A 27,134-nucleotide genomic window follows, 5' to 3' on the forward strand; every position below is an offset into this window, starting at 1 on the left:
GCGGAGAATGAGCGCCCGGGGCCGCCGAGCGCCGCCGGAGCAGAAGCCGCGAGGATCTCGGGCCGATCCCGCGCGCGACCATGTCGGTGGCCTTCGCGTCCGCCCGGCCGCGAGGCAAAGGGGAGGTCACGCAGCAGACCATCCAGAAGGTGGGCCGGGGCGCGCGGGGCCGGGGCGCGCGGGGCGGGCGCGGGGCGCGAACAAAGCCGGGGCGCAGCCGACCGCCGCGACCCCGCCGAGCCCCCCGCCGCCCGCGCCCGCTCGGCGGGGGCGAGACCGGGCCGGGGGTCCGCCCGGCTGGCGGCGGGGAGTCCGGGCGCAGGGGTGGGGGGTGGCGGGGGACGACCCCGCTCCGCCCGCCGCTCGGCCGCGGGGCCCGGGCCTGCGAGGCCCCCGCGGGGGCGTGGGGGGGGGGCGCCGAGGCGGCGGCCCGGAGCCCCTCCCGGAGCGCGCGGAGCCCGGGGTCGCCCCGCAGGCCGCGCTGCGCCGCCCTCCCGCGCGCGTCCGGCGCCGGCAGCGGACCCCCGGCGGCCCCTCCACGGACAGAAACTTTCCCGGCCGGCTCTCCAGCGTCCCCGCGTGCGGAGTGGGGGTCGCGGCGGGGCCTCCCCCCGGGGCCTGACGCTCGCGGCCCGGCGCCCTGCATTTTCGCGCTCCTCCTCCGAAGGCGCTTCGCGGACGAAGGCGGCGCGAGCCGTGCCCGTCCAGAGTCCCCTGCGTCGCGGGCGGCCGCCCTGGTTTCTCCTTCGCCCTCGGGCTTCTTGGGGCCGCGTCCGCCCGGGTCCCCGCTAGCAGCCCCCGAGGGGCCCCGTCCTCCAGGCCCCGCCAGGACCGGGGGACCTTCTCGTCCGCCTTCCCGCGGGGCCCGGCTGGCGCGGGTGTGCGGCCGCAGGCGGTGAGCGGGAGGGCGGCCCCGCAGCCGCGACGCGCGGACGGAGAAGCGCGCGGTTTTCTGTTCGCGCGCCCGGCGCGGCCCAGGGTCTTTCCAGGTCTTAGGCTCGCGTAATGCTTGGCGACGGTGACCGTCGGCCCTGTCCGACGAGGAGCCCGAGACCCAGCGGCGCTTCGTGCTTCGCGGGGAGACCGTCGCGGACAGCGCGCTCCCGGGGCAAGACGGCTCCGGCGCCCGCGCTCGGCTGCGCAGAGGCTCAGAGGCGGCTTGGCCCCAAGTCCAAGGGGGTCCCCTGGCAGTTTGGCTTTTTGGAGCCCAGACGTCATGGGCGCGGTGGCCGGGTCCGCAGCTGCCTGTGGCCCGACGGCCCTTCCGTTGTTTGCGCTGTGCCCTCGCCCCGCGAACGCTCCCCCCGGTCTGCAGCAGAAGGGCGCGCGGCGGCCCGGCTCCCAGACGCCGGTCCGAGAGGGAAGCGCGCTGTCCGTCGCTCGGTCCGGCTTGGCCGCTCAGCCGCTGTGCCCCGGCGGGGTGAGCCGGCCCGGACCGGCCTTGCTGGGCTGCAGCCCCTGGATGCAGCCGGGGCTCCGCGGGGCAGGCTGCGGCGCTCGGGGGCGCGCGTCCTCCCCTCACGCGTGGAGGGTTGACAGAAGCCGGGCTCCTCTGGGGCCAGCGTGGTCCGGCGTACCGGGAAGTAGCTTGACCTTAGGGCACATTTGAGCAGGACTTTGTCGGGTAAACTACGCCTCAGCCTTGAAGGTCCAGTCAGGTGTCCCCTCCCTCACCCTGTCCCGGCAGTAAGGTGGCGAGCGTAGCACCCAGACCTTTGCGAGTCACTGAGTCATCCCTCGTCTGTGTCTAGCCTGGCGCTGTGCACCAGGGCTCCGGTGCACGGGAGCGCGCGCAACCACCCTCCGTCACTGGAGATGTCGGGGAAACCAGAGGTGTGTATTTTCGGGGGCTGCCCTGGTGTCCTCATAAACTTAGTGCTTTAAAACAGCAGAAATGGAGGGCGCCCGGGTGGCTCCGTGGGTTAAAGCCTCTGCCTTCGGCTCAGGTCATGATCTCAGGGTCCTGGGATCGAGCCCCGCATCGGGCTCTCTGCTCAGCGGGGAGCCTGCCTCCTCCTCTCTCTCTGCCTGCTTGTGATCTCTGTCAAATGAATAAATAAAATCTTTAAAAAAAAAACAAAACAAAACAGCGGAAATGTAATTTCTCACAGTCTGGGGACTGTGGACATCATCCAGAATGTAGGTGTTGGCGGGTTGATGACTTTCTGGGCTCTTGGGGGGGGGATCTGCTGTATATTTTTCTCTCTGAGTTCCTGGTGCCACCAGCATATAGACGTGTCACCCCCATCTCTGCCTTGGTCTTCCCGTGGCGTTCGTCTCTGTGTCAAATTCCCCTCTTCCCTCGAGGATGCCAGTCACAGGGCTTAGGGCCCACTCTTTGTCCGTCTGATCTCACCTGCAAGGATCATTATCTCCAGATAAGGCGGTGTTGGCGGACACTGGGGCCGAACACTGAAACACAATGCCTTGAGGACCACCGTGTAACCCCGGACACGGTGGGGCAGCAGAACTCCAGACTAGGAAAACAAAGGTGCAAGAGTAGGAGGGATCTAGAACATCGAGGGCGTTGCAGGTGGTCTCACACATGGCCTGTGGAGAAGCGTATGAAAGATTGAAGGAATCAAGGGTGGTCGCACTGGTGGCCTGCATGGAGCAGGTCATGGGACCAAACCGGGAACGGCGGGGAGGGCCAGCCGGCGCGGCGGAGCCTGCCCTGTGTGCTGCCGTCGCTTCTCCCGTGGTGACCGACACGGCTGCGCTGCAGTGGGAGGCGTAGGCAGGACCGCCCTTCTCTGCCAACCACAGGGAATGGGACTTCGCCAGGGTCCCTGAAGGGGAGATGGGCAGTGTGTCCCAGCAGACTCCAGGGGTCCCCATCCCTGGCTAGGTGGCCTGAAAGCCGGGATCCGCCCTCACAGCTCCCTCTGGCTGGGGCCGCCGGAATCCCTGCTCGCAGGCACGGGAGGGCTGGGGTCGCGGTCATGTCCACAGGCGGTGGGGCTGGGCGTGGGCACAGCAGAGGGGGCCGTGCGCACCGGCACTTGGCTGCCTGCAGACCCCTCCTCGTTGCGGGGCACACAGCGGTTGCTTAGTGAATGTCAGTGTCATCCGTTTCTGCTAGTGCTGGTTTTCTGAATCCGTTTTCTTGGCTAGAGAGTGGCCAGTGTCCGTCTCTCCGTGCGCCCGGCTGAGCGGTGGGGACGCGGGCTCTGCGGGAGCGGGACGGAGCTGGTAGACGTTTGGGCCCCGGGGCTGTTGCCAGTGCAGGTCCAGTGTGGGAAGGTGAGCCGCGTGAGCAGGTGCCCCGCCCGGGCTCTGAGTCCGGGGCCCCGTTGGCCTCCAGGGGCCCAGAGGGGAGGGGTGGCCACCGAGACTGGGGGCGGTTGCCGTGTGCTCCCTCAGACCTGAAATTTGTGTTAATGAGCGCGGGCTGGTTCGGTAAGGAGAGTGCAGTGACCTGTCCCCCGACTGCAGGTGGCCCGTGGAGGCCAAGCCCCGCCTTGGCTGACCGACGGTCTGAGGCCGCTGGGACGGAAAGCCTTCTCCCCGGAGCAGAGCCCGGGTCAAGGGAAGCGCCGAAGCGGTCGTCCCCTCCGCAGGGACAGGAGGCGGAGGTGCGGGCGGGAGCACAGGCCGGGGGTGGGTGGCCCCGTGGGGCGGCCGAGCCCCCCCGCCGCGCGCCCCTCCGGAGACAGGCTGCGCCCCGCCTGCTGCCCGGCCCCGCAGAGCCCCGCAGGCCCGCAGGCCGAGGAAGCATTTGAGGGAAGTGCGGGGCGCGCGTCGCTTTTCCTCGCCGTCGCCGAGTGTGCAGCTTCGAGGCGGACGGCCGGGCAGCAGCCGGGGTTTGCCACAGGACGCTAACGGCTGGTCCCCCTGGGCACCCCTGGGGCTCTGGCCCTCCGCCCCGACCCGTTCCCCTGCCCCGTGTGCTCGGGACTCGGAGGCCGGTGGCGCTGGGCTCCCCAGCCCCACGGGGGCAGGAGTCGGGGGGCTCGGCCCGATGGCCCCGCGTCCTGCAGGACCTGCGAGGGGGTCGGGCCGGTCCTTCCTGCCTGACCCGCGGAGCGCGCCCTGACGGCCGCCTGGCGCCGTGAGCGTGACTAGTCCGAAGGCTCCAGGGAGAAGTTGCCAGATGTTGCTGCACAGAGCCGTCCCGTAACTCAGACCGCAGCTCCGAGGCGGTTCCTGTTCCTGAGCGCGCAGCGGTGCTGGGAGCGGGGCAGCCGCAGGCCCCCGCGTAGAGGGCGAGGACGGAGCCCACGGAGCCGCAGGGGAGCTTCCCGGACTCCGATCGTCTTCACACTTAGCCTTCCTGCGCCTCATTTCCTCGGCTGTAACACGGGTGACGCTGTGAGTTCCTCACAGGCTGTGCTTCTGGCTGAGCCAGGCGACGGGCCCAGGAAGGCGCTGGGCAGCCTCCCTTGACCGGAATTTACCCGTGTCATCTGAGACGGTGTGAGGGGCCTTCCCGGATGGCAGGTCACGGGGGCGAGTCCGGGGTCGTACCGACAAGAACACGGGGCCGCTGCGCCCTGGGCCAGACGCGTGCGAACGGGGCGCCTTTGAGGGAACAGGCGCCTCTCCCTTGCGCACGGAAGCTCTCACGAAGCCGAGCGGGCTTGCTGCCGGTGACCGGCATCCGTGCGCGCTCGCAGCCCTGAAGACGGGAAGCGACTCGCGCGTGCCCTCAGGAAGACAAAAGCGCGTTTGCTGTCGCGGTCACGTTAAGTGCGTTTTGCCGTGTCCTTAGTTTTTGGAAATGGGCCGCGGGGGTCGGACACAGAGCTGGAGCCACACGGCAGGGCCAGCTCCTCCCGAGAGCGCCTGGCACGTGCGCTTGGGTTTTTTTTTAAACCCGTACCCCGAATTCACATCACGTCGCATCCGTTGCTGGGTCCCACTGGCTTTCCTCAGTGGAGTCTGACGCCGCTTGCTCTCGTGCGCTCCCCGGTGGCTGCGGGTGGAGGGGGGCCCTGGTCCAGGAGCGGCGTGTGGCTGCCCGGGACCGGAGCTGGCAGAGGCGGCGGAAGTGCCAAGTGCTGATTCACCGCCTGTGGTGCTCACGCGGCTGTCGTCCGCTCGGCCAGGGTCGCTCCCGCTCCCTCCGCACGGTGCTCCTAGGAGCTTCCCTCGAGTGTCCATCCACCGCGTGTTGTGGGCGGCGAGCACTGTGGCCCTTTTGTGTAGCAGCAGAAGGTGTGAGGCTGAGCGAATCTCACGTGGAATTGTTAGGCAACTTAGAAGCTTCGGGCGCCATGAGGTGGTACCTTATTTGCTGATACAGAATCATCTCCAACAAAACGTCAGAGTAGAAAAGGACCATCATAGCCAGAAGGAAGACCCTGCTCCACCTGTACACACGGTGAGGGAGGCATATGTCCACAAAGGAGCAGAGGCTGTCTCAGCCTGATGGCTTTGGGTGGGAAGATCAGATGGGAGAGAGACACCAAGACAAGGATCTCACCGCCACTCACCAGCCATAACTCACTGTTGACCTCACCACTGGCCCCTCCAGATAGTATTGCAAACCTCCTGGGTCATCTTGCCTCAGAAGGTCCTGCTGAGGATTGGTCGTGTCTTATCAGGAAGCCTCCCCTCAGGATCAGGTCATCCCTCCTCAGAAAGTCTTGCTCAGGATCGGTCATACCTCCTCAGGAAGTCTCCCCTGAGGATCAGTTCATTTCTCCTCAGGAAGTCTTGCTCATGATTGGCTATCTCCTCAGGAAGCCTTCTCTTGAGATGGGTTCATCTCTCCTCACAAAGTCTCGCTCAGGACTGGTCATCTTTCTTCAGGAAGACACCCCCCCACACACATCTTAGGATAGGTAATTTCTCCTCAGGAAGTCTTGCTCGGGTTTGGTTATCTCTCCTCAGGAAGCCTTTCCTCAGGATCAGGTCATCTGGCCTCAAAGCCCTGCTCCGGATCACGACTCCTCAGGAAGCCTCCCTTCAGGGTCAGTCATTTCTCTTCAGGAGCCTCCCCTCAGGGTCAGATCATCCCTCCTGAGAAAGTCTTGCACAGGATCAGTCATGTGGCCTCAGGAAGCCTCCCCTCAGGATCAGTCATTTCTCCTTAGGAAGTTTTGCTCAGGATTGGCTATCTTGTCAGGAAGCCTTCTCTTGAGATTGGGTCATCCCTTCTCATAAAGTCTCAACTCACACCACACCCCCCACACACATACACCCCCGTCAGGATAGGTAATTTCTCCTCAGAAAGTCTTGGCTCGGAATTGGTTCTCTCTCCTCAGGAAGCCTCCCCTCTGGATTGGGTCATCCCTCCTCAGGAAGTCCTGCTCATGATGCATTGGTCATCTCTCCTCAGAAAGGCTCCCCTCAGGATTGGGTCATTCCTCCTTAGAAAGTCTTGCTCAGGATCAGTCATGTCTCCTCAGGAAGCCTCCCCTTGAGATTGAGTCATCCCTTCTCAGGAAGTGTCACTCAGGATGGACCATCTCTTCAGGAAGACCCCCCACACACACACAACACACCTCAGGACAGGTAATTTCTCCTTGGGAAGTCTAGCTCAGGATTTGTTACCTTTCCTCAGAAAGTCTTCCCTCAGGATCAGTCATTTCTCCTCAGGAAGGTGCCCCTCGAGATTGGTCATGTTTCCTCAGGAAGCCTCCCCTCGGGATGAGGCCATTGCTCCTCCAGGTTCACCAATTTCTGGCTTGTGTGAAAGAACTCAGTGCCGTGGTTTCGCAGTCCATTCTTTGTTAGGATCTCTCTTTGTCCTCAATGTTTTTGGCAAACTGGCCCCCGGGAGAAAGTTCTAGTCTGGAAAGTCACATCCTTTAGTTCTGAAGAAACACTGAACGATTTTTTGAATGAAATTTCTCCATGTGTTTTCTTTCCAGAAGTTTGGGAAGAATAGTTCCTTGCCACTTGGATTGTTTTTCTAATTTTGTCATCTTTTCTGTTTTCTATTTCAGTCTTTTTAATCTGTTTTCTAGGAGTTTTCGTTAGTTTTGTATTCTAGCCTTTTCACTGGTGGGTTTTACTCTTCTTTTTTTTTTTTTTTAAGATTTTATTGATTTATTTGAGAGACAGAGGTCACCAGTAAGCAGAGAGGAGGCAGAGAGAGGGGAGGAAGCGGGCTCCCCGCGGAGCAGAGAGCCGGACTCGATCCCAGGACCCAGAGACCATGAGACCGTGATCTGCGCCCACCGCAGAGGCTTAACCCACTGAGCCCCCCCAGGCGCCGCCACTGGCGGTTTTTTGCCCCAGTCCGTACAGAAGCGGCCCCGGGCCCTGTTCTGTGGGGTCCGTGCTGTGCTCGGGGCTCGCACTGGCGGACGCCGTCTCCTTCGCTGCAGGGGACGTTACCGGCCCTCGGCGGTTCTCCGCCTGCGCGGCCCGCAGGTGCGCCCCGTGGCCCCGGCGGCTCCGGGCGGCTTCCCGGGAGCCCTGGCCCGGCTGGGGGGGGGACGCTCGGGCGTGGGCGTGGTCCGCGGCGTCCGGGGCGTCCCTGGGGCCGCCCTTCCTCGGACGGACTCGCGTGCCTCCTGCGGGGAGCAGGGCCTCGTCAGGGCGCCCAGTGCGGCCGTCTCCTCGCTGGAGCCCGGCTGCTGCCCCGAGTTCCGGAACCTGCGGACGCCGCCGTCTCAGCCGCGCCGTGAGGGCAGCCGCGGCCTGTGCCTTGCTCCCCGGCGGCGCCGGGGTCGGAGCTCGGGGCCTCCAGTGGGCCGCCCTTCACCCGCCTTGGCCTGGCCTTCTGTCCTGCGTGTTTCTGACGTCGTGGCAATCGTGCTCTGTCCCTTGATTTTTCCTCTTCTCGCCCTTCGGGGCGAGCGTGTCCCCGTGCCCCCAGGAAGCGTGGGGACCGTGCCGACGGCTGCCGCTGCCGTGGGCCGCATCCTGGGCACCACGTGTCTGGAGCGTCCGGGGCAGGTTCGTCCCCCGCCTGCGGCGCAAAAGCCGGGGCGGGGGCCGGACGGAGAGCCTTGGCGCCAGTGGTTGGGTCCTTCCGGGCCCTGAGCCCCCCGAGCCCCTCCGCCTCTCCCACCTGGGCAGGCTCCTGGCCTCTGCGGAAGTCACGGAACTGGGGGTGCGCGCCCACAGCCGGGGAGGACAGAGCTCTTAGAGCAAGAGAGACCGAGTCCTGGGTCCCAGAGGCTGGGGGCAGGGGTGGCTCATATGGGGCCTCCCGGCAGACTTGGCCTTGGAGGGGGGCCCTCTGCCCTCAGCCCCCCACCTCCGTGGTCGGGCTTGGGCCCCAAGCTCCGTAGGACAGGACTCTGAGGTCCGAGGGCAGTGCCCGGGGAGAGAGGGTGTGTGTCCTTCTGCCAGTGGCAAGTGGGTGGGCCCCTCCCCTGGCTCAGGGGCCCACAGAGCTGTGCCTGCCCGGGAGAACCTGCGCCGTGGTGACCAGGCACCGTTTGTTGGGGGCAAAGGCCTAGATGTTTCCTTTAGCACAGGTGTCTGAATAAAGAGCTTTTCGTGGAAAGCAGCGTTTGCTCTGGGTCCAGCCTTGCCCCTCCTCACCGAGGACAGAAGCCGGGTCCAAGCACCGGTGGTGAATGAGCCGAATCTTCTGTGCGCGACCAGGCGTGCCCCTGCCCCCTGCCCTGGCCGTGCCTAGTGCCCACCAGACCCCGGTCGGCAGGGCAGGCTGCCTGGTCGTACCCCCTCCCCGGCGGTGCAGCCCTCCCGTGCTTCCCCTGCTCCCGTCGGACCTCCCCGTGCTTCTTCCCTCACCACTTCCAGGGTGTCCCTAGGCTGTCCCTAGGTGTCCCTAGGGTGTCCCCCCACAGGTCAGTCCCGAAGAGCTGGTGTTTACTGGGCTTTGTGATGCTCTGCGGGGCTGGGAGGCGCCGCTTGTGTGGCCGCGGTGTGGGGCCCTGCGGGCAGGAAGTTGGGGCTCCTGCGTCCCTCCCGCGCACTCCAGGCCCAACCTAGCCGGGCGGACTGGATGCTCTGCGGTAAGGGTCCTAGAGGGCAGGTCCCGTGGACTGTGGGATTTCCTCTGCCGAGCGCAAGACCCAGAGCCTGCCCCTGGGCTTGCGGAAGGTGGACCCTGGCACGTGGGAGGCTGTGCTTGGCCCGGGCTGTGGGATGTGTTCAGTCCTGCTGGCCGGGCTGGCGTGGCAGAGTTCCAGGCCTCCCTTATGAACACCCGCACGCTGGTGACTGTCGCCGGCGTGCACCTGATGGAGCGCCTCCCTCAGGCGGCCTATCGTCCGAGTCGACCGGGCACCGCAGACGCGTGTGTGGCCGTGCTTACGTGTGCTTCCCCCGCAGATGCTGGATGAGAACCACCATCTGATCCAGTGCATTCTGGACTACCAGAGCAAGGGCAAGACGGCCGAGTGCGCCCAGTAAGTGACCGGCGGGCCACAGCGGTCCCCCTCAGAGAATGGCACTCCAAGGAGGGCAGAGGGTTTGGAGGGAGACGCAAGTGTGGGTGGAGAGAGGCCTGCTGGTGGACACACCAGGGGACCGTGAGCTTCTCCAGGTAGGACCCCAGGTGACCCCCAGGGCTGAATTCGGAGTAGGAGCGCGAGCACCAGCCGTCCGAGCCCCGCACAGGTTCGACATGCGTGAGCCACCGCCACGCTGGGCTCTCCCCGTATCCCCCCGGCCTGTTTGGGGGAGCCTTTTCAGGGGTGCAGAGGTATCGAGTCAGCCCGGTGTCAGGGTCCGATGGAGTAGGCCTTGTTTTCTGGCATTTCTTCCTGGTCTCCCTCAGTCTCTGTCTTGTGCCTCCTGCCCACCTCCCCACCATTCTCTGAACAGACCTGCTGACACCCCCCTCCTTGGCCACCACTGTGGGGTCTTTTCGCTCTCTCACCTGTCCTGTCCCCGGGCAGTGTCAGAGGTCTGTCCCCCCGGGGGCTTGGCTACGATGGGCCTGCGGGCCCCTCTGCCTCACCGTGTGCCCCTGACCTGCAGGTACCAGCAGATCCTGCACCGGAACCTGGTCTACCTGGCCACGATCGCAGACTCCAACCAGAACATGCAGTCCCTGCTCCCCGCCGTGAGTGCCCGCAGCCGGGGGCCGGGGGCCCGCCCTAGCCCAGCACGCTCAGGCGAAGCTTCAGGCTGCAACCGGGGCGGGGGGGGGGGGGGCGGAAGTCTGAGCGCGTCACCTGCAGTGACCAAGTCACAGATAGGCACGGGGGAAGGGGTCGAGTGGCCAGCGAGCAGGCTCTGAAGTGGACTGTTCAGAATTGTGATTTCAGTCTCTTTAGCCAAGTGAGGTGACCCCGAGGCTTCAAACCTAGACATGGTGGGAGGCAGGACCGGGGAGGACAGGAAGTGCTGCGGGATGAGCTGCTGGAGGGGGGGGCGGGACCGTGCACAGCTCTGACCTCAGCAAAACCGCAGTCCCCAGTGCGGGGACACTGCAAATGTCCGTGTAAACGGTTTTTTTCTGACTTCTTAAAACCCATGTTCCCAAAATCAAATTACTGCTGTGAAGACAAGGTCCGGTGGTGGCCGCCTCCCGCACTGGGGACAAGAAGGCGCAGCCCTCGGAGGGCCCAGCCCATGCTGGCCGTGATGCACAGGGAGTTCCAGGACAACCCTGTCACCGGGAATGGCTTATCTCTCGATGTCCCCAGGTCCCCTGGAGAGTTACATCATAAGTGCCAGGAAGTGTTTTACTGATAAAATCATTAAACCAACATGATTGGCCTATGAAATTGCGATTCCTCACCCCAGAAGCCACAGCAGATCCTGCTGGGAACTTTGTCTTCTTGGCTGGATCTAGGCAGCTCATGCGTCTGAGGCTTCAGAGCTACGGTTTGGTCTGGATCCGGGAAGTGAGGGTGCAGGGGTCACTCAGTCCCATTCCCCCTCCACGCCAGTCAGAGTGGGGCATGCAGTAGGCAGGGCACACAGAGAGGAGGAGCAATGGGAATGCCAAGGCTAAGGCACAAGGCGGTCTGTGCAAAGGCTCGGGGGCGTGGGGTGGTGTGGATGAGGGGCACACGGAATCCTGGCCAGCCGAGGGGGTGGAGTGAGGTGAGGGCAGCGCAGTCTGGTGGGCTGACGAGGTGGTTCGCTGTATCCCCCAGGAAAGGGGGCCCACCTTTGAATCTCTGAGTACGTGTTGATTTAAGTTCTGAATGTTCCCACGAGAATGCTTAATGTGTCGTGCCCTTGGCCTGAGGTCATCCACCATCTCCCATCCAGCTGATCCAATGTGAGAGCCACAGGGGGTTGTAGACGTTTGCCAGGTGGCCGTGAAGCACAGGTAGATCTCACAAGCTGCCCGAGCCCTGGAGGGCTTCAGGTGCTTATTTTCTGGGTCAGCCGCGTCCCTGTTACCTCCCTGTCTCCCTCAGCCGCCAACCCAGAACATGAACCTGGGCCCCGGAGCGCTGTCCCAGAGCGGCTCCAGCCAGAGCCTGCACTCCCAGGGCAGCCTCAGCGATGCTGTTGGAACGGGCCTGCCTCCGTCCTCCCTCATGCAGGGCCAGATCGGCAACGGTGAGTAGCCCGGAGCCCTTCGGGGCTGGGGATGGCTCCCGGCAGCACGGAAGCTGCGCAGGCTTCCGGGTGACCGCTGTCTCAGTAGGGTGCCCCGTGCCCTGCAGAGCCTCACGGGGGTCTTCCCTCCTCCTGAGGCCCTGGCTGCCGGTCTGCTGCCGTGCCCGGGCGCCCGAGCATGGGGGGTCACCTGCAGAGGGAATCCAGCACTCCAGATCCTCTACTCTGCTTCGATACTGTCAAATCACAGCCACATCCAACATGTGGGGTTCCACGTGGATCTTTTCAAACAAGAACAGAACGGTTCTCTTGGAGCAGGAACTGTCACTAGCCATTGGGAGCTGTCCCTGCGAGAGCAAACGAGCGGGTCCTCTCCTCGGTCAGCGCGCCTGCTTGTTTCTTCGCTCAGCACTTGACCGTCGCTTCATTCGGTCGCTGTTGGCCATGGGCTAGTCTCTGTCCCCGCGGTCACGTGAAGGAACTCTGGGTGTCTGGCAGCGAGGCCAGGCTTCCATGGGGTTGAGGCCCTCCCTGTGCTCCTGGCAGGTCCAAACCACGTGTCCATGCAGCAGACAGCCCAAAGCACGCTGCCCACCACCTCCATGAGTATGTCCGGCAGTGGCCATGGCTCGGGGCCCGGCTACAGCCACTCAGGACCCACCTCACAGAGCGTGCCCCTGCAGGGCCAGGGTGCCATCGGCAACTACGTGTCACGGGCCAACATCAACATGCAGTCCAACCCAGGTACTGCCCTGCTCAGCCCTGGGGCACCCCCCCAACCCTGGGACGGTCCCTGGGGCCCTCTGAAATGTGTGCACACTGCACACAGGGTCCTGGGGCCCTTCTGAAGCGGGGGAGACCCTGGGGTCTGAGTTTCCACTGTTTCCTGTGGCAGCTCTGGGGAGGGCTCTGACGAGGGGCGACACATCTCCTCCTCAGGGGACAGAGTCAGGCTCACTTGGGATGGGGGGCAGTGTAGGCAGGTGCAGGCCACAGACATGAGCACTGGGTACCATCGGGCCCAAATGCAAATGTCCCAGAACGCCAGGCACTAGGGTTCAGAGGCTTAATACGGAAAAGGAAAATGTGTAGTATCTCCTTAGTGTATTTTTACTATCAATTATATACTGAAAGTAAGAGTATTTGGGGTATATGGAGTCAAATAAAACATCTTACTAAAATAGATTTCACCTGCTGGCTGCTGTTGTTGACAGGATTCTCCTCAGTGCTGCCCCAGCAGGTTCTGAGCAGAGGCGGCATCACCGGAGGGCAGGGGGCAGAGACCGCCCTCCAGGGGCCTTCGAGGCCCAGTTCTCCCGGGTGGACACAGGCCTGGCTCCCTGGGAGCAGCCTTGGGGGTGCGGGAGGACAGGACTGGCGATTTTCCAGTGTGTGGGGGCAGCCCGGGAGCTGAGGTCTGGGTCCAGGAGAAGGGCTTCGTTGGGGTCAGGGTGCCTCCCAGGGAGCTTCTCGGGGTTATTCGGGTCTGTCGTGTCGCCCAGTGTCCATGATGCACCAGCAGGCAGCCTCGTCCCACTACAACTCGGCGCAGGGCGGCAGCCAGCACTACCAGGGCCAGTCATCCATCGCCATGATGGGCCAGAGCGGACAGGGCAGCACCATGATGGGCCAGCGGCCCATGGCGCCCTACCGGCCCTCCCAGCAAGGTACTGCCCACACCACGCCTCCTCCCCAAGAACCTGGGGTGGGGGGCTCTGCACGGTCCTTAGCATCGAGCAAGGGGGTGGGGGGTCTGGAGCTGTGTGGGGCTCACGGGGCGTAGAAGGTTGAGAGCCCGTGCTGCTCCTAGAGGCGGACCTGGCTTGAGTTGCTCTAGGAGCTGGAGTCGGGCGGGGTGCTTGTATTTATAAGTTCCAAGTCTCGGGTACCCGGGTCTGGACGTGGGGGAGAATACCCAGGCGGCGGGGGGTGGGGGTTATCTTGTGATGTGAGTGTTCTGAGTTAAAGTCGCCCCACGTGCTGTCCACCCCCAGGGTCGTCCCAGCAGTACCTGGGCCAGGAGGAGTACTACGGTGGTGAGCAGTACGGCCACAGCCAGGCCGCCTCGGAGCCCATGAGCCAGCAGTACTATCCCGATGGTGAGGCCCACACCCACGCTGTGCCTTGACACCGGCCACCTCAGCGGCTCCCAGCTGCTGCTCTCTGGTCACTCCTGTTTGGACGCGTCGCCCCAACTTCTGCCAGCAGAGCCCCCACAGGCCCCTTGCCAAGTGTGTTTCGGGATGAGGGTGGGCAGGGCTGGTCTCAGGCCATAGCTACTCACAGATTCAAGGCCCCTCATCGCCTTCCCCAAGACGCAGTAGGGGTTACGGCTGGGATGAACAGGTGCACGAGACAGTTTCCTAAGAGGGACACCAGTGTTCTCGTGAGATGCCTGCAGGAGGGCGGCGCCGCTGAGCCGCGTCTGCTGCTTTCATCCCGTGCTCACCTGTCAGTCGCTCCTCGACAGTCCCAGGCTTGGAGGTGGCTTTCAGAGTGGTCCTAGAGGGCGGGGGGCATTTGGGGAGGAGGACGACACCAGGCAGGGAGCACATAGGAGGTAGGGGGTAGCAGCGCCCCCGCCAGGGAACGGTGACAGAGGCCTCCTGAGGGTGCAGGGTGCACCCCAGCGGGTGCCCCCAGGAGCCCGCGGCCCGGTGGCAGTGCTGGCAGAGCTCCTCGCAAGGCAGGTGCTGACACACCCTCTCTCCTTTATACACCGTGCTCCGCGGGTCCTCACGCCCAGCCCACACGCAGGGTGGCGGTCGGAAGCCCCTTCCTGGGCTTTCTGCAGGGAGAGCGGATGCAGGTCCGCACCGGATGCTCGTGAGCCAGCAGCGCTGCCCGTTCGGTTCCCGGCTGCCCGGGCCTTCGCTGACGGCATGTGGCCTCTGTCTGCCGCAGGGCATGGCGACTACGCCTACCAGCAGTCGTCCTACACGGAGCAGAGCTACGACCGGTCCTTTGAGGAGTCCACACAGCACTACTACGAGGGCGGTAAGCAGCGCACACAGCTCGCCGTCAGGCGCGTGGACGCAGCCGGCGGGGGGGCCTCCGGGGCCGAGTCGCCTGCCGAGGCTGCACATGCAGGTGGCGCGTCCCCGTTCACGTCGCAGGGAGGTGGAGGGGGCTTGACTGGCCGCGTGGGGGTGGCAGGGCCCAGACTCCACCGTCGGGCCCGGCTGAGCCGCTTGGGGCCCGTGAGCTCCGTCGAATCCCCTCCAGAGTTCCAGACTCAGTGGGAAGGTTCAGCCCCCACCCGGCCCCGAGCCAGCCGGGCAGGGCCTTTGGAGCGTGAGGCCTCTTTGGTCCTGCCCGGCCACTTCTTCGGACATCTGCTGGCGTGGTAAAGCCTGCGGCAGCCCCCAGCCCCCACCAGCCTTCCTCAGTGGAGCTGCCCCGGGGGCTTTCTGGTGGAGGTGAGGTGAGGTGAGGTGAGGTGAGGCAGGCAGTGGTGAGAGAACCGGCTTCGTCAGCAGAAAGCCAGTGACTAGCTCGTGCCCGGCCCCTGCCGGGAATACTCCGCCCGCCCGACATCCGGCCTCCAGCGTGAGGTCCCCACACACAACTGGGAAGAAACCTGCACCTTTGCTTCTCAGCGGGGCTCCCAAACAGCGAAGGTACTTCCCCCGCCCTTGGGAGACCCCAAGAGAGGAAAAAACCTTAAAGTCCCAGGCAGCGGGGCGCAGCGGGCTTGGCCCCGGCTTCCTGGTCCGGGTGTCCAAAGTAGGGACAGGGTGAGGGTTGGCAGCAGGGCCCTGGAGGAAGGAAAAGCAATAAACGTGAAACAGGCAGCTTGGGAATCCAGATGTTTTTGGTGGCTTTTTAAAAGAATTATGCTAAAAATACACGTTACCGCTGGGGGCGTTTCTGAGCGTGCCCGAGTGGCAGGAAGCCCATTCACACCGCGCAGTCACCGCCGTCCGTCTCCCGGACTTGCACCTCTTCCCAGAGTGATCTTCTGGCCCCGTCAGACCCTGGCTCCCCGTTTCCCACCCCAGGTGCCCACCACGCCACCATCTGCACATGATGAGTCTGGGTCCTTAACGTCCGTGGGACCCTGCGGTATTTGCCATGCTGACTGGCCCGGCTCGCGGAGCAGGAGCTCCCCTCGGTTGTGCGTGCCGTAGCAGGTGTCAGGCTGAGTTGTTTTCTGTTGCGGGGCTGCACCAGAGTGCGCGCATCCGCTCAGCTGTCGACAGACACCTCCAGGTTGCCTCTGTCTCCTGGCTGTTGGGAACACTGAACGTGGGTGTGCAAAGCTCTCTTCCGAGTCCTGGCTTCCGTTTTTTATTTTGCATTTACATCCAGAAGAGAATTATGGGTCATACGGTGATTCTGTGTTTAGTTGTTTAAAGAACTGCCGTACAGTTTTCCACACGCAGATTGGTTTTTTACTTACAATGCTAGGAGGTCATAGGGCATCTGGAGACTACAGGAGAATCACCCAGAAGGCTGTGCTGGGGTCAGTTATGAGTGTTCCCCTGCAGCGGCTTCCCACGTCCACACATTTGGTGCCGCTCAGGGACACGGCTCAGACCCAGCCTTCTTTTCCTGGGGAGTTTGGCTCCGAGACCCCGAGACGGCGCGTGCCCAGCACAGTCACCCGGCGAGCCGGGTCTTCCCCCCCGACCCCAGCAGCAGCCCACGTCGGCCCCTCCTGTTCTCAAAGCTGCTGCAATGACCTGGCTGCCACCCCTGGCTGAATTTGGAACCCGATGGTGGGTATAGAACCAGAGAACTGAAACATCCCAACCGCCTCAAAGTAAAATTATTCATGCGGGACTCGATGTTCCTTATTATTTTTAGGAACTGGTTAAGTGTTGGCCCTTCGTGGTGAACAGGTAACGCTTTCCTTGTGCCTTCTCAGTCACCACAACTGCCCTTGGCCTTGCCTTCTGTTAACGACCACCCTAAGGTCCCACCGGGGACCACCTTGGCCCTTCCCCCATCCACACAGGTGCCCCAAATGCTCTTCCTCTCCAGTTGAACCTCAGCTGCTTTCCACGTCCGCTGCCCCTGGGGAAGACAGGCCTCAGCGAGTGTTCTCTCTGTGTGCCTCCCTCCCCTCACCTTGGGCTGCCCCCAAGATGGGACCCTGGCCCATGGCAGCTTTGCAGGTGCCTGGCTGTGACGGACAGCCGGGGTCACTGGCGTGAGTACAGGAGGTTCAAGGGACCACAGGCTGATCGGGTAGATTGGGTGCGCTCGGGTATCCGCGCTTCTGGGTCCCAGCCTGCCGGGAGGAGGTGAGCCGCCCGGAGCATCTCCCTGCAAACACACCCCTGCCAGCCCTGCCCTCTGTCCCCGGATGCCCGTGCGCCGCCTTCCCCGCCCGCAGGGGGCCTCGGCTTACCACTGCTTTATTCAGGTGAGGGTCCGAGGCAGAAATGACTTCCCCAAAGACAAGCCTCGGACGTGCACTCAGCCTTTTGAACTTGGAAGTGCACATTTTTATTCCTTTGTTTCTGGGTTCCGTGTTCTTGCCTTCCGTAACTGACGGAAAATTTGCGGGAACACTTAGCTCTTCGGAGGCAAGCATGGCAGATGGCACGGCTTCCTCCTGAATCTGGAAGCGTTTTGTTCCATCTCGTTAATGGGACCTGTGGCTGGGACTCCACGTACTCGTCGAACGAGGTCAGGTCTCCCCACGGTGGGCAGCATTGCCAGGCCTTGTCGCGAGGTGGCTGGTGTCGTGCTTTGAGAAGACCGTTGTGCCCAAGTGGCCTGTGACCCCGTGGAGGGTGGAGGGTTTCGAGTGGAAGCAATGAGGGGGTGGACCAAAGCCCCAGTAAAAATGTTTCCTGTAAAGCCGCTGGTCCCACCACGGGATGAGGGGGTTTGTGGAGCACAGGGGGCTGGTGCTGGGGTCTTCACAGGAGGCGGCATCTGACAGGGACCTTGTGAGGTCCCACAGAAGGAGAGGCCGCTGGCCTGCAGGGGCCGGCGCCGGGAAGGGGCCAGGTTGCCGTAGGCCAGGCCGGGCGGAGTAAGAGGTCAAGGGGCCGACTGAGCCAGGCAGACACCGCTCGCCAAGAGGGGTCCTGCCAAGCAACCCACGGCAGCTTGGGCATCCTGCTGTACTTCCTGGCTGCGAGGTTTGCCACAGCAAAGCCTGGAAGGAGCCCGTGTCACCTGTGCCGTGCCCCAGACACCGAGTCTGTTAAAAGACACGGAACTCCCTGTGGGCTGCCGTGGCAGATTCTTCTGGGCTGGGCCATGTGCTCAGGCCAGGTGTCGAGGAGGAGGGTGTCAGGGGAGCCACTTCCTGTGTGAGACCATGGCTGTGGGTGGGGGACGGGGCTGGGGAGCCGGCAGGGCTGGAGGTGGCCTTTGTCCCTGAAACTCTTGAAGGGGGGCCACATTCGCTTTTACGTTTCCGTCACATGAACGTATCCGCCTGTGCAGAAGCTAAATTTAGAAACGATAAACGTTACTGGTTGTCACTGGAAATGACAAAGTGGCCTGACCTTTTGGCCATCCAGACTCATCCACACCCCGAGCCCCGTGGTCACAGCGCTGTCCTCGGGGTCCCCAGGGTCTTGCCCCAGAGACCGGCGTGCCCCCTGTCAGTAAACGTCCAGACCAGTGGGGACGGCGGCTGCTTCGGGATAGCCCGTGGTGTCCCCAAGGCACAGCCTTGTTTCTAGAAGTAGTTTTATCAAACGCATCAGTGGGTCACTGGGCTGTAGCTCCCGGTGGCGGCTGAGTCTGGTGGCTCCTTTGTGCTCACGCTCCTCAAGCGGGCCCCTGGCCATGGGGCTCGGCTCCGCGGAAGGGAAGATCTTCCATGGTGCGTGGGAGCGGAGCCGAGGTTCTCCGTGGCACCCGCTCCCATCTGTTGTGTACCTGCTGTGTGCCAGGCCGTCGGCTAGGTGCACGTGACTGAGCTCCTGAATCGGTTACCGTGAAAAGAGCGGAAGGGTGTGTAAAGCTGAGAGTACGCAGAGTGACCGACCCTCGGAGGCCCCGGAGAACTGCTCTGCAACTCGGCCGTGCAGGTCCGCTGGCTGCGCACCACACCCGGGGGCCGCAGCGCCCCGCCGGGACCGCACCGGCTGGAAGGAAGGAGTCCCTCAGAGCTCGGGGCCTCCCAAGGCAGGGAGCAACTGGAGACGCAGTTCCATCTCCTTTATGGGACCTGTGGCTGGGACTCCACGTACCCCTGCAGGGTCAGCAGGAAGGGCGCGCCCTGGAATCAGAGCATCTGCTGTTCCTCGTGGCTGCAGTTCGAGTCCCCATGGGGTGTGCAAACCTCTACGGCGACGGCTCTCAGGAAGGCTGCTGCTTAAAGACGACGTCTCCAGGATCTGGTTTGTGTGTTTGTTTAAAGCGATCCCAGGACCCTGAGATCATGACCTGAGCCAAAGGCAGAGGCTTAACCCACTGAGCCACCCAGGCGCCCCAGGACATGTTTTGATTTAAAAGAAAAAAATAGCCAACTATAGTAGTTCTCTTCCCCGACGCAGGTCAGAGGGGTCAGATGCTCCCTCCCGCTCGTCCCCCACCCCCGTTGCTTGGGTCACATCATTCCATCAACACCGGAGGGTGAGCCCAGGACCAGAAGGCGTTTCCAGAGCCAGAGGCCACATTTGCACAACTTTGGTCACTGCACATAGTGAAGGCTGTCTTGTGGCGTCCGTGGTTCCTGACACTCCCTGGCTGTGCCCTGTTCATCACTGACACCTGACCGCGGGTGTGTGCGTGCAGAGGGGAGCGCACGGTGTGTGTGGGCGTGGCCCTGCCCTCGGCTTCTGGGGTCCACGGGGTCTGCAATGGATCCCCCCCAGAGAAGGGGGCTGCTGTGTCCTTTCTGGGCCGGCCAGTCATCTGCTGTGGGGTGTTGCAGTCAAGTGACGGCCCCTTGTCCCCTCCCCGCCCCTCCTTCTAGAGAAGTGGGTTTGCATGAATTGGGGACAGGACTTATTACAAATTGAAGACAGAGTAAAGGCTATTCCAAAGAAAACGACACTAGACTTTAATTGGTCTTTTCGCGAAGGTGTTTTGAAAACCGTGAGTGGGATGTCACTGCCACGGTGCTCTGGAACGGCGGCCCCTGCGACCTGCGTCCAGATGTTTGCAGGCAGGTTTACCGGTCGTTCGTGCTGCCCGCTCAGGAACGGCTTTCCTCAGCCGCGCTTCCTGCCGTGGGCTTTCTTCCAGATGGGGCTTTGGGCACAGATGCTGACTGGCTGGATTTTTAAAAATAAGGTGTTGTGGGGACACCGGACTGGTTCAGTCACTGGAACATGTGGCTCTTGATCTTGGGTCCATGACTTCGAGCCCCATGTTGGGTGTAAAGGTTAAACTTTCAGAACCTGTAGAGGAAAATATCTGCCTCACGTGAACTTACAGTAAGCGGTCTCCAAGGAGTGTCCTGGTAGCCACTGCTCACCTCAGCATGTCCATCAGCCATGGACTGGAACGTCCCTGTGTTCCCCTTCTGGAGTTCCTGGGCCCTCCCGGACTGCCGGCTCCCGGGTCTGAGTGCCGGCTTCTGCGCCGCCGGGCGGTGCGCCTCAGTCCCCATCTGTACAGTGGGCGCGCGCTTGTGCTTATCTCATGGTGCTAAGGGAAGCGTGCGGGGTACCTGTCACCTGCTTGGGATGCACGGTGGCCTGCAGTCACGTTCTGTATTTTCCTTACTGGTGAGACGGTATTTCTCACTGGCTGACCTGCCGGCCTCTCTCCAACGAATAACCCTGCAGGAGTCAACACCACGAGGCGTGCGTGGAGAACACCCTGGGGGTCACTGCGCTCTACGCATCTCAGTCCAGGACCGTCGGGGTGTGTCTGTTTCCGCTCCCACACCGCACTGTGCCTTTTAGCTCTGTCCTCAGGGGCCCATTTTTAGCTGTCTACAGGTTCTGTTACTGGGATCTTTACGCAAGCAAAACCGTGGTTGATCAGAGGCTGAAACGTGCTTCCTCCCGAGCTGCTGCGGCAGGCCTGCTGCCCGGCTGTCCTGGCGCTGAGGGCTGTGTGGCGAGGTGCTGCAGACGGGGCCGCTGAGCTCAGCAGAAATCACTCTCTTAGTTCTGGAAGCCCAAGGGCCGAGATCCAAGTGCAGCAGGGTTAGTCCCTCTGGGGGCTCAACTGGAGGGTCCGCCCCAGACCCTCTCCCAGCTTCCGACAGGCTCCAGCAGTCCTGGTGTCCTTGGCTTACTTCGTTCTCCGCTTTGGCTGTCTTGGGGCTTTGTCCCCGGGTCCCTGTCCGGGTGCCCTCTTGCAATAAGCAGCCCATTCTAGTCAATGCAGCAGGCCCTGACCTGTTCGCATCTGCGGAGAGCCTTTGCTAAAGCATGTGCACAGGTACGTGACGTGGGCTTCAGCGTACTTTTCTGGGGGGGGGACACAGTTCAACCCAAAACACTTGTATTAGCTTTAAATTGTGTTAACGGTGTCACTTCGGCTGTACCTCCACATTCGAATCATTGTGAAAAGAAGATCTTGAAGCAGTTGAGCTGGTCCGGGGCTTTTCCAAGGGCTCCGCGTCGTGAGTGGCGGGAGGAATGCCTCCGCGCCCAGAAACGCACTGTGTGTCTCCTCCCCCCCGCAGGAAACTCGCAGTACGGCCAGCAGCCGGCGGGGTACCAGCAGGGCGCAGCCCAGCCGCAGGCAGGGTACCAGCAGCAGTACTCCAACCAGCAGACCTACCCCGGGCAGCAGCAAGGCTACGGTAAGAGGGGGCGCCTCCCTGTGCAGGCCCCCACACACGGCCGCGCTGCCGCTGGCGCAGTGGACGCTTAGTCTGCTTCCTTCAGAAGAGTTTTGGATTTCCTGCAAAGCTGTGCAGCTAGTGCAGAGAGGTGCCCTGCTGTCCGCCTCGCCCGACCGCGGTGCCCCCGTCACAGCTCAGCAGCTCCCGCCGGCACGCTGCCAGGGACTGAGCGCACAGTTCATTCAGCTCTCACTCGTGTGCCTGACTGTCCTCCTCTGTCGCGGGACCCATCTGGGATCCCCCTTGGCACTGAGTCTCACGTCTCCTTAGGCTCCCCTGGGCTGGGACCGGACCTGGGAAATCCTTGTCCTTCTGGACCTTGGCGGTCGTCAGCAAGACGGGGCAGGTGTTTTGTAGGACATCCTCGGGTTGGGCTTGTCTGAGGTTTTCCTCAGGATGAGACTGGGCCGTGGGCTTTGGAAAGACCTCACGGGGGGCCAGTTCTTCTCATCCCATGTCAGCATGACTGGCCTCCGACGCCGACCCCGCTCCCTGGTCCCCCGCCATCAAGTTGTCCCTTCGTCCTCTACCTTCCCTGATCTTTGGAACCAAGCCACTGACCCCAACCCGCGCTCTGGAAGGAAGAATTGGAATTTCTCTGTAAGGCAGAGTAATTAATGAATGATGAGTTATTAAGCATTTATCAATATGTATTCTTTGCATTCAGTTTACACAGCGGCTTAGGTCCTAGATTTCTCTGTTTGATTCAGATCGTTCAGCTTCGCCTTTAGGGACCCGGGGTCCTGCAGGCCCTTTGACGTGCTCCCATCCTTTTGTTTTTGAGCTGAGCATCTCCTTGTTCTCTGGGACCACGGCACTCTCGGTGCTCTAGCCCTAGAAGCAACATGTCTCACAGGTGCTCTGGGTCCTCCGATGGGAGAACAGCGCTAGGGATCAGGGGCCGCGGTCAGGTGGGCATTTTCTGAGCCACACGGTCACCTGAGACAGCCCATGTATGGGTTAGCGTGGCGGCAGCTTCTAGAAGCACACACCCGCTCGCTGGCTTTTATTCACCCTGTGAGGCTTCCCTAAAGTGTCCGAGGGCCAGCGGGCCTTCATGGGCTCTGCTGTGGAGCCTGCCAAAAAATATTGTTCTCCGGGCCCATGGGACAGAGAAGTGGACAGAGGGAGCTTCTCGGGCTACAGTAGTAACAAGGGAAGAACCCCGTCCACTGGAGATCAGTGGAGTGCAGGCTCTGTCTCACTGAGGGCCGTCCTGCCCGGACAGTTGCCTGCACATCTGCCCGGTCTTCTGTGGGCCTCGTCCTCCCCAGGCAGATCCACCTGAAACAGTTGCTCCGGCCCCCAGCCTTTGGGTCGGTCTGCCGAGAGCCCCAACTGCAAGAGGCTCTCCCCGTGCTAACCCGCCCCCAAGATGCACACGGGCTGCGATCCCCGGAACCCGGGGTGCTGGGGGCGGGCAGGAGGGGGAGGGGAGTTGTACTTCTAGCTGCTGCCGTCACCGGACAGCTGCCTACTGTTGCCACCACGTGATGACCGGGCATGTGGTTAACATTCAGAATACGTGCCGGAAGCCGTTGTTATGACCTGAAGAGTAGGTGATTAGTTCGTCAAAAGAGGGAGTTCCGGGAGCGCTCCTAGAACACGCACGCGTCCCCCTGACGTGTCCGGGCGAGACGTGAACAGGAGCCTCCCTGCTCCGGCCTGCGCAGAGCTGGGCCCCGTTCCTTCCGGAGCCGCGGGCCCTGCTGCAGGAGCTCATGCGGGCGGTGGGGCTCTGCCTCCACACCTCGGGACCACCCTGGAGGCTCTGGAAAAATAAGGTGGCAGGCAAGGCCCCCTGCGTGAGGTGTCTTCCTGGGCTCACCGGTGCCGGCCGCGCGTTACGGGGAAGGGGAGCCGCAGTTTCAGGTTCTTGTCCAACCTGTTGCAACCATGACTCATTAAATAGCATCTTTTGAGCAATTACTTGGCCTTTATTAGTTCTTTCTAAAGGCTTCACCTGAGTTTCCCCGGGAATGCCCACGAGCAGCAGCTGCGGTGGTACTTAACGGGCGGGTTTGCAGCGACCACCAGGGTGGACTCGCCACTGCCAGGAAGCCCGTGAGCCCAGCCGGGCCGCAGGGGGCCCGCCAGCAGCCTTGCTCCCACGCTCAGTGCCCTCATGCTGGGGGGACTGTGGGTTGAGGAGGAGCGGGCTGGGGCTTCAGGTGCCCCCGCGGGTCAGGGCGCGTGCCGCCTCGTTCTCACGGTGCCGGTATGCGCCCTCAGGGCCGGCCCAGGGAGCCGCCTCGCAGTACTCCGGCTACCAGCAAGGACAAGGCCAGCAGTACGGAAGCTACAGGGCATCCCAGACGGGCCCGTCCGCCCAGCAGCAGCGGCCTTACGGCTATGAGCAGGCAAGACCCGGCGCGTCCGTGGAGACATGACGAAGGTTTCACTCATGATCGCGCGGAATAACGCGTGAAGCGAATTGGCTGCCCAGCTCCCGTCTAGAATTCTCTGGGCCCGCGAGGGTCTGAGAAATCACCTTTGCACGTACACACACCTGGGTCAGACGTGGCTGGCTGAGTGGCTCTGGCCTCAGAGCCCGAGCCCAAGTTCGCATCCAGCCCTGCTGCTGGCCCCTGGCACCGTGGCGGGGGGCGGGCGGTGCTTACTGGGGGAAGCTGGTGAGGAGCCTCACTGACCTGGTTTCAGTCCTTAGCCACAGGCTTGGACGGTGGCTTTCAGAGAGCCAGCGACTGCCTTGCCCCAAGCTCTAGGCAGAGAGCTGTTGGCTTGCTTGGTTTTCATTCCTCCTTCCGGCCCTAATCCCAGGTTTGCGGGGGGGGGGGGGGGGGGGGCCGCGGGGTGTCCTCGCTGCCACTTTGACTCGTGACTCGGGAAGTGTAACATGTGTTTTGGTCTCTTGCAGGGCCAGTATGGGAATTACCAGCAGTAAGGAACGAGCACTCTTGTTAGAGCCTTGCGGTGGCATGTCCCTCCGGGGATGGTCGGGCCAGTGGCAGTTCTGATGAGCCATGACCCCTCGGTCGCCCTTCCGCCCCACGCAGCGTCTGCATGTGACGCGTGCACATTTCATGCTGGGTGTGATGCCGAGCGTGCACCGCGGGCGAGAGACAGCGCTTCGGTGGTGTGACATATCTGGTGCTGTGTATAGTATTGTATGTCCGTACAATGGAGAGGTTGTCTCCTTTTTGTCTCCCCTCCTTGATGTTTCTAGCTAGCGTTAGGGATCCTTTTGTCATCAGCGTTCCGTGCCCAGGAATGGGGCACAGCGACAGGATGCCACAGTCCACGTGTTCACATAAGCGGGCCTCGGGTCTGACCCCTCACACACTTGTCGTAATGTGGGTTGTAAACTTGTCTCTCACCGGCTACACCACAGCTGGACACACGCTACAGCCCCTGGATGGCCACCTCTTCCCGTGCCTCGATGCAGGGGGCATCTTCTATGTTTTGGGTCAGTTTCTGTTACTCACTGAAAAGGATAAATATGCTTTGTTTGGCTGTGAACAATCTTTCCCAGAGCTTCTGTGCTCACACGCTACCTGTGTCTCTTGCCAATTGTGTTTATCCAAAATGTCCTGTTTTTGTACTAAAAAGTGAAGAGGGATCAATGAGTATATTCCAAATAAACATACAATTAGCCTAACCCAGGGAAGGAACGAGGGTCGTTTCTGAAGGAAAGACAGGGCAGTTCTCTGAAATGACCGGCATTGGCCCTTGTTTCTCTGATGGTCGTTTCTAGGATTTGAATATTTGATATGCCCAACTCTAAACTGGTAAAATATTTATACCAAACTTCCCAAACAGTTGGCAAGTTGTTTGTTTTATATTATTTCTTTTAGGACCTACTTGTGCAGATCTCCAAGCAAGCGTCCCTTTTTCTTTTATAGATATCTGAAATTCAGATCTTATTTTTAAAAAGAACCCCACAAATTTTATTGTGTTCTTCCTAACGAAAAGGAAGGGTTTTATATGGGGAAATTTGAGTAAATTTTACATTCCTAGGACATTAAATCCCACTTAAATTCTATACAAATGGTAAAGACAGCTCACTTGCGCAAGCATAGTCAAAGGAAAAACCCAGTAATTCACTGATTAGTAATATAGACATTCTGGCAGCTTTTACCTGGACCGTAATACCCACGTGCATACTTTAAAAACATCTTTGGATAAATGCTGACATACTGCTAAGAACAACCGAGAAAATTTAAAGAAAAAACAAAAACAATTCTTGGCATATCAGGTCTACTGAAGATGATTTTTTGAATCGGTAAGTTTCAGAAATGTTTTGAAAGTGTAAAGTAATTATTTATCCAGAGCTGTTGAATGGTTTACAGTTTACAAGGTATTTTATGTTGTTTCTCTTTTGTTTTGTTGCTTGAATGAATCCTGACAGTCAACACTGGGAAATATGGAGGCAATTACTGCTCCCATTTTACAGATGCAGAACCGAGGTACAGATTAAAGACTGCCCAGATGAGTACCGCTCCTATTCTGGGCTTTTCCCCTCTTCTGTGGGGATAGAACCACACATGCTGGGCTGGGAGTGTTCATCTTAGAGGCCTATGGGTTCTAAAAACTCTTGACACTGGTAAGGGCTGAAAAATATGTATTTATGTTAAATCAGTGAACTGAGAGTTCTTCATTGCTAAATGACACAGACATTAGCAGTTTCGTTTAGGGAGGTGTCTCCCTCGCTTTCGTTCTGATCTTTCTTGGCAGTTTTCATAGAACTGATCTGCAAACTCAGTCGGGGACTGAAAATGTCCAACATTCTAGATGACTGGGAGCGTCGTTTTAGTTTCATTCCTTGCCAATCTGCGACTATGCCTTTTGTGTGTGTGTGTGGTGTTTTAAGTGCGGTATTGATACTTCTTGAAAGGAAAGGACACTTGAACTTATCCCAGAACTTCGATCTGAAATGTCTTACATTAAGAATTTCTTGAATGTTGTGTATATATTTTAAAAAGCACTTTGTGAAATAGTTTGTACATTTATTTCCTAATTTATACATGATTTTTGGTATTAATATATTTAATGATCAATAACAGAAGGTTTATTTAATGTGTTGCCCACTTGTATGTAACATTGTGGCGAGTGGCGCCCGCCGATCTTCTCATTAAACGCACTGTCTTCTCCTCCGTGACGTGTCTGCGAAGGCTCGGCCCCGGGAGTCTGCGGCGCGGCCCGTGGCGCTTCGCTGTCGGCGCGGCGTCCCCAGACGTGCACAGGAGACTGCGTGTGGTGCTCCGCCCCGCGATGCCCCTGGCCCCCAGCAGGTCGCGGGCGGGACCCTCGGTGTCCCCAAGGGCCGACTCGCAGCGGCCGCAGAGCCCTGCCCGGCCGCCGCCGACTGGGACCCCCAGGGCTCGCGACCCCGGCCCGGGTCGCCTGAGCCGCAGCGCCGCGGCCGCCCCGCGCCGTCGGTGGGGCTCGCCCTTCACGCCCGCTCACGGGGCAGGGCAGGTCCGTCCTCCTTGTGAGCGCGGCACGTTCGCGGTCAGCTGGGCGCCCGTCACCTGCCTGTGACCGGTGTAAGGGATGAATAAACGGGTCCTTCAGAGCCGCCCTAAGCAGGGAGTTTCCGTGCTTCGGGTTCAGCCCAACATTGCGGCGCCTGAGCGGGAGGGCAGCGGGCTGGCGTCCGAGGGGCCGTCGTGGGGCGAGTGTCTGAAGGCGCGTGTGTGTCCGGCCGACTGGGTTAGGTGTCGGTGTCCCACAGCGCTGTCTGAGGGGCGAGGCCTGGGTGTCCCACGGCAGCAGGAGCCGACGGGCAGCCGGTGTCCGTCGCGGGGACAGCCGGGGTCTGACCGGGGAGCCGGCTGTGTGACAGCAGTGGCTGTCTTGGCGGGGAGGCGAGGGTCTCTGACGGACAGCGGAGGTCTGCTGGGGGAGGCGGGAGTCGGTCTGATGGGCGCAGCAGCCGTGTGACGCGCTGCGTCCGACGGGGACAGCCGGGCCCGATGGAGGCGGGTGTGTGTCGGCGGGGACAGCCGCGTCTGACCCGGGAGGCGGGTGTGCGTCCGAGGACAGCGGCGGCTGACCG

General features: G+C 61.4%; 2 protein-coding genes across 3 annotated transcripts in view; both read left to right on the top strand.

The window, feature by feature from the left end:
• Positions 1-27,134, top strand: part of OSBPL2 (oxysterol binding protein like 2) — a 322,355-nt gene that overhangs the window by 213,740 nt on the left and 81,481 nt on the right. The gene's annotated exons all lie outside the window — the stretch shown is intronic.
• Positions 7-26,230, top strand: SS18L1 (SS18L1 subunit of BAF chromatin remodeling complex). 2 transcript variants are annotated; one of them, XM_059407353.1, is made up of 11 exons: positions 7-149; positions 9,202-9,278; positions 9,853-9,937; positions 11,250-11,394; positions 11,941-12,138; positions 12,897-13,061; positions 13,389-13,493; positions 14,299-14,391; positions 20,954-21,073; positions 23,348-23,510; positions 23,994-26,230. In XM_059407353.1, exons 1-10 carry the CDS (start codon positions 81-83, stop codon positions 23,503-23,505), a joined length of 1,215 nt encoding a protein of 404 aa, XP_059263336.1. In that variant the 5' UTR covers positions 7-80; the 3' UTR covers positions 23,506-23,510; positions 23,994-26,230. The 2 variants fall into 2 exon arrangements, with proteins under 2 accessions (XP_059263336.1, XP_059263337.1); XM_059407354.1 differs by having other exon boundaries at positions 23,348-23,475.

Source organism: Mustela nigripes, chromosome 7 (genome assembly GCF_022355385.1).
Source record: "Mustela nigripes isolate SB6536 chromosome 7, MUSNIG.SB6536, whole genome shotgun sequence".
Taxonomy (NCBI): Eukaryota; Metazoa; Chordata; class Mammalia; order Carnivora; family Mustelidae; genus Mustela; species Mustela nigripes.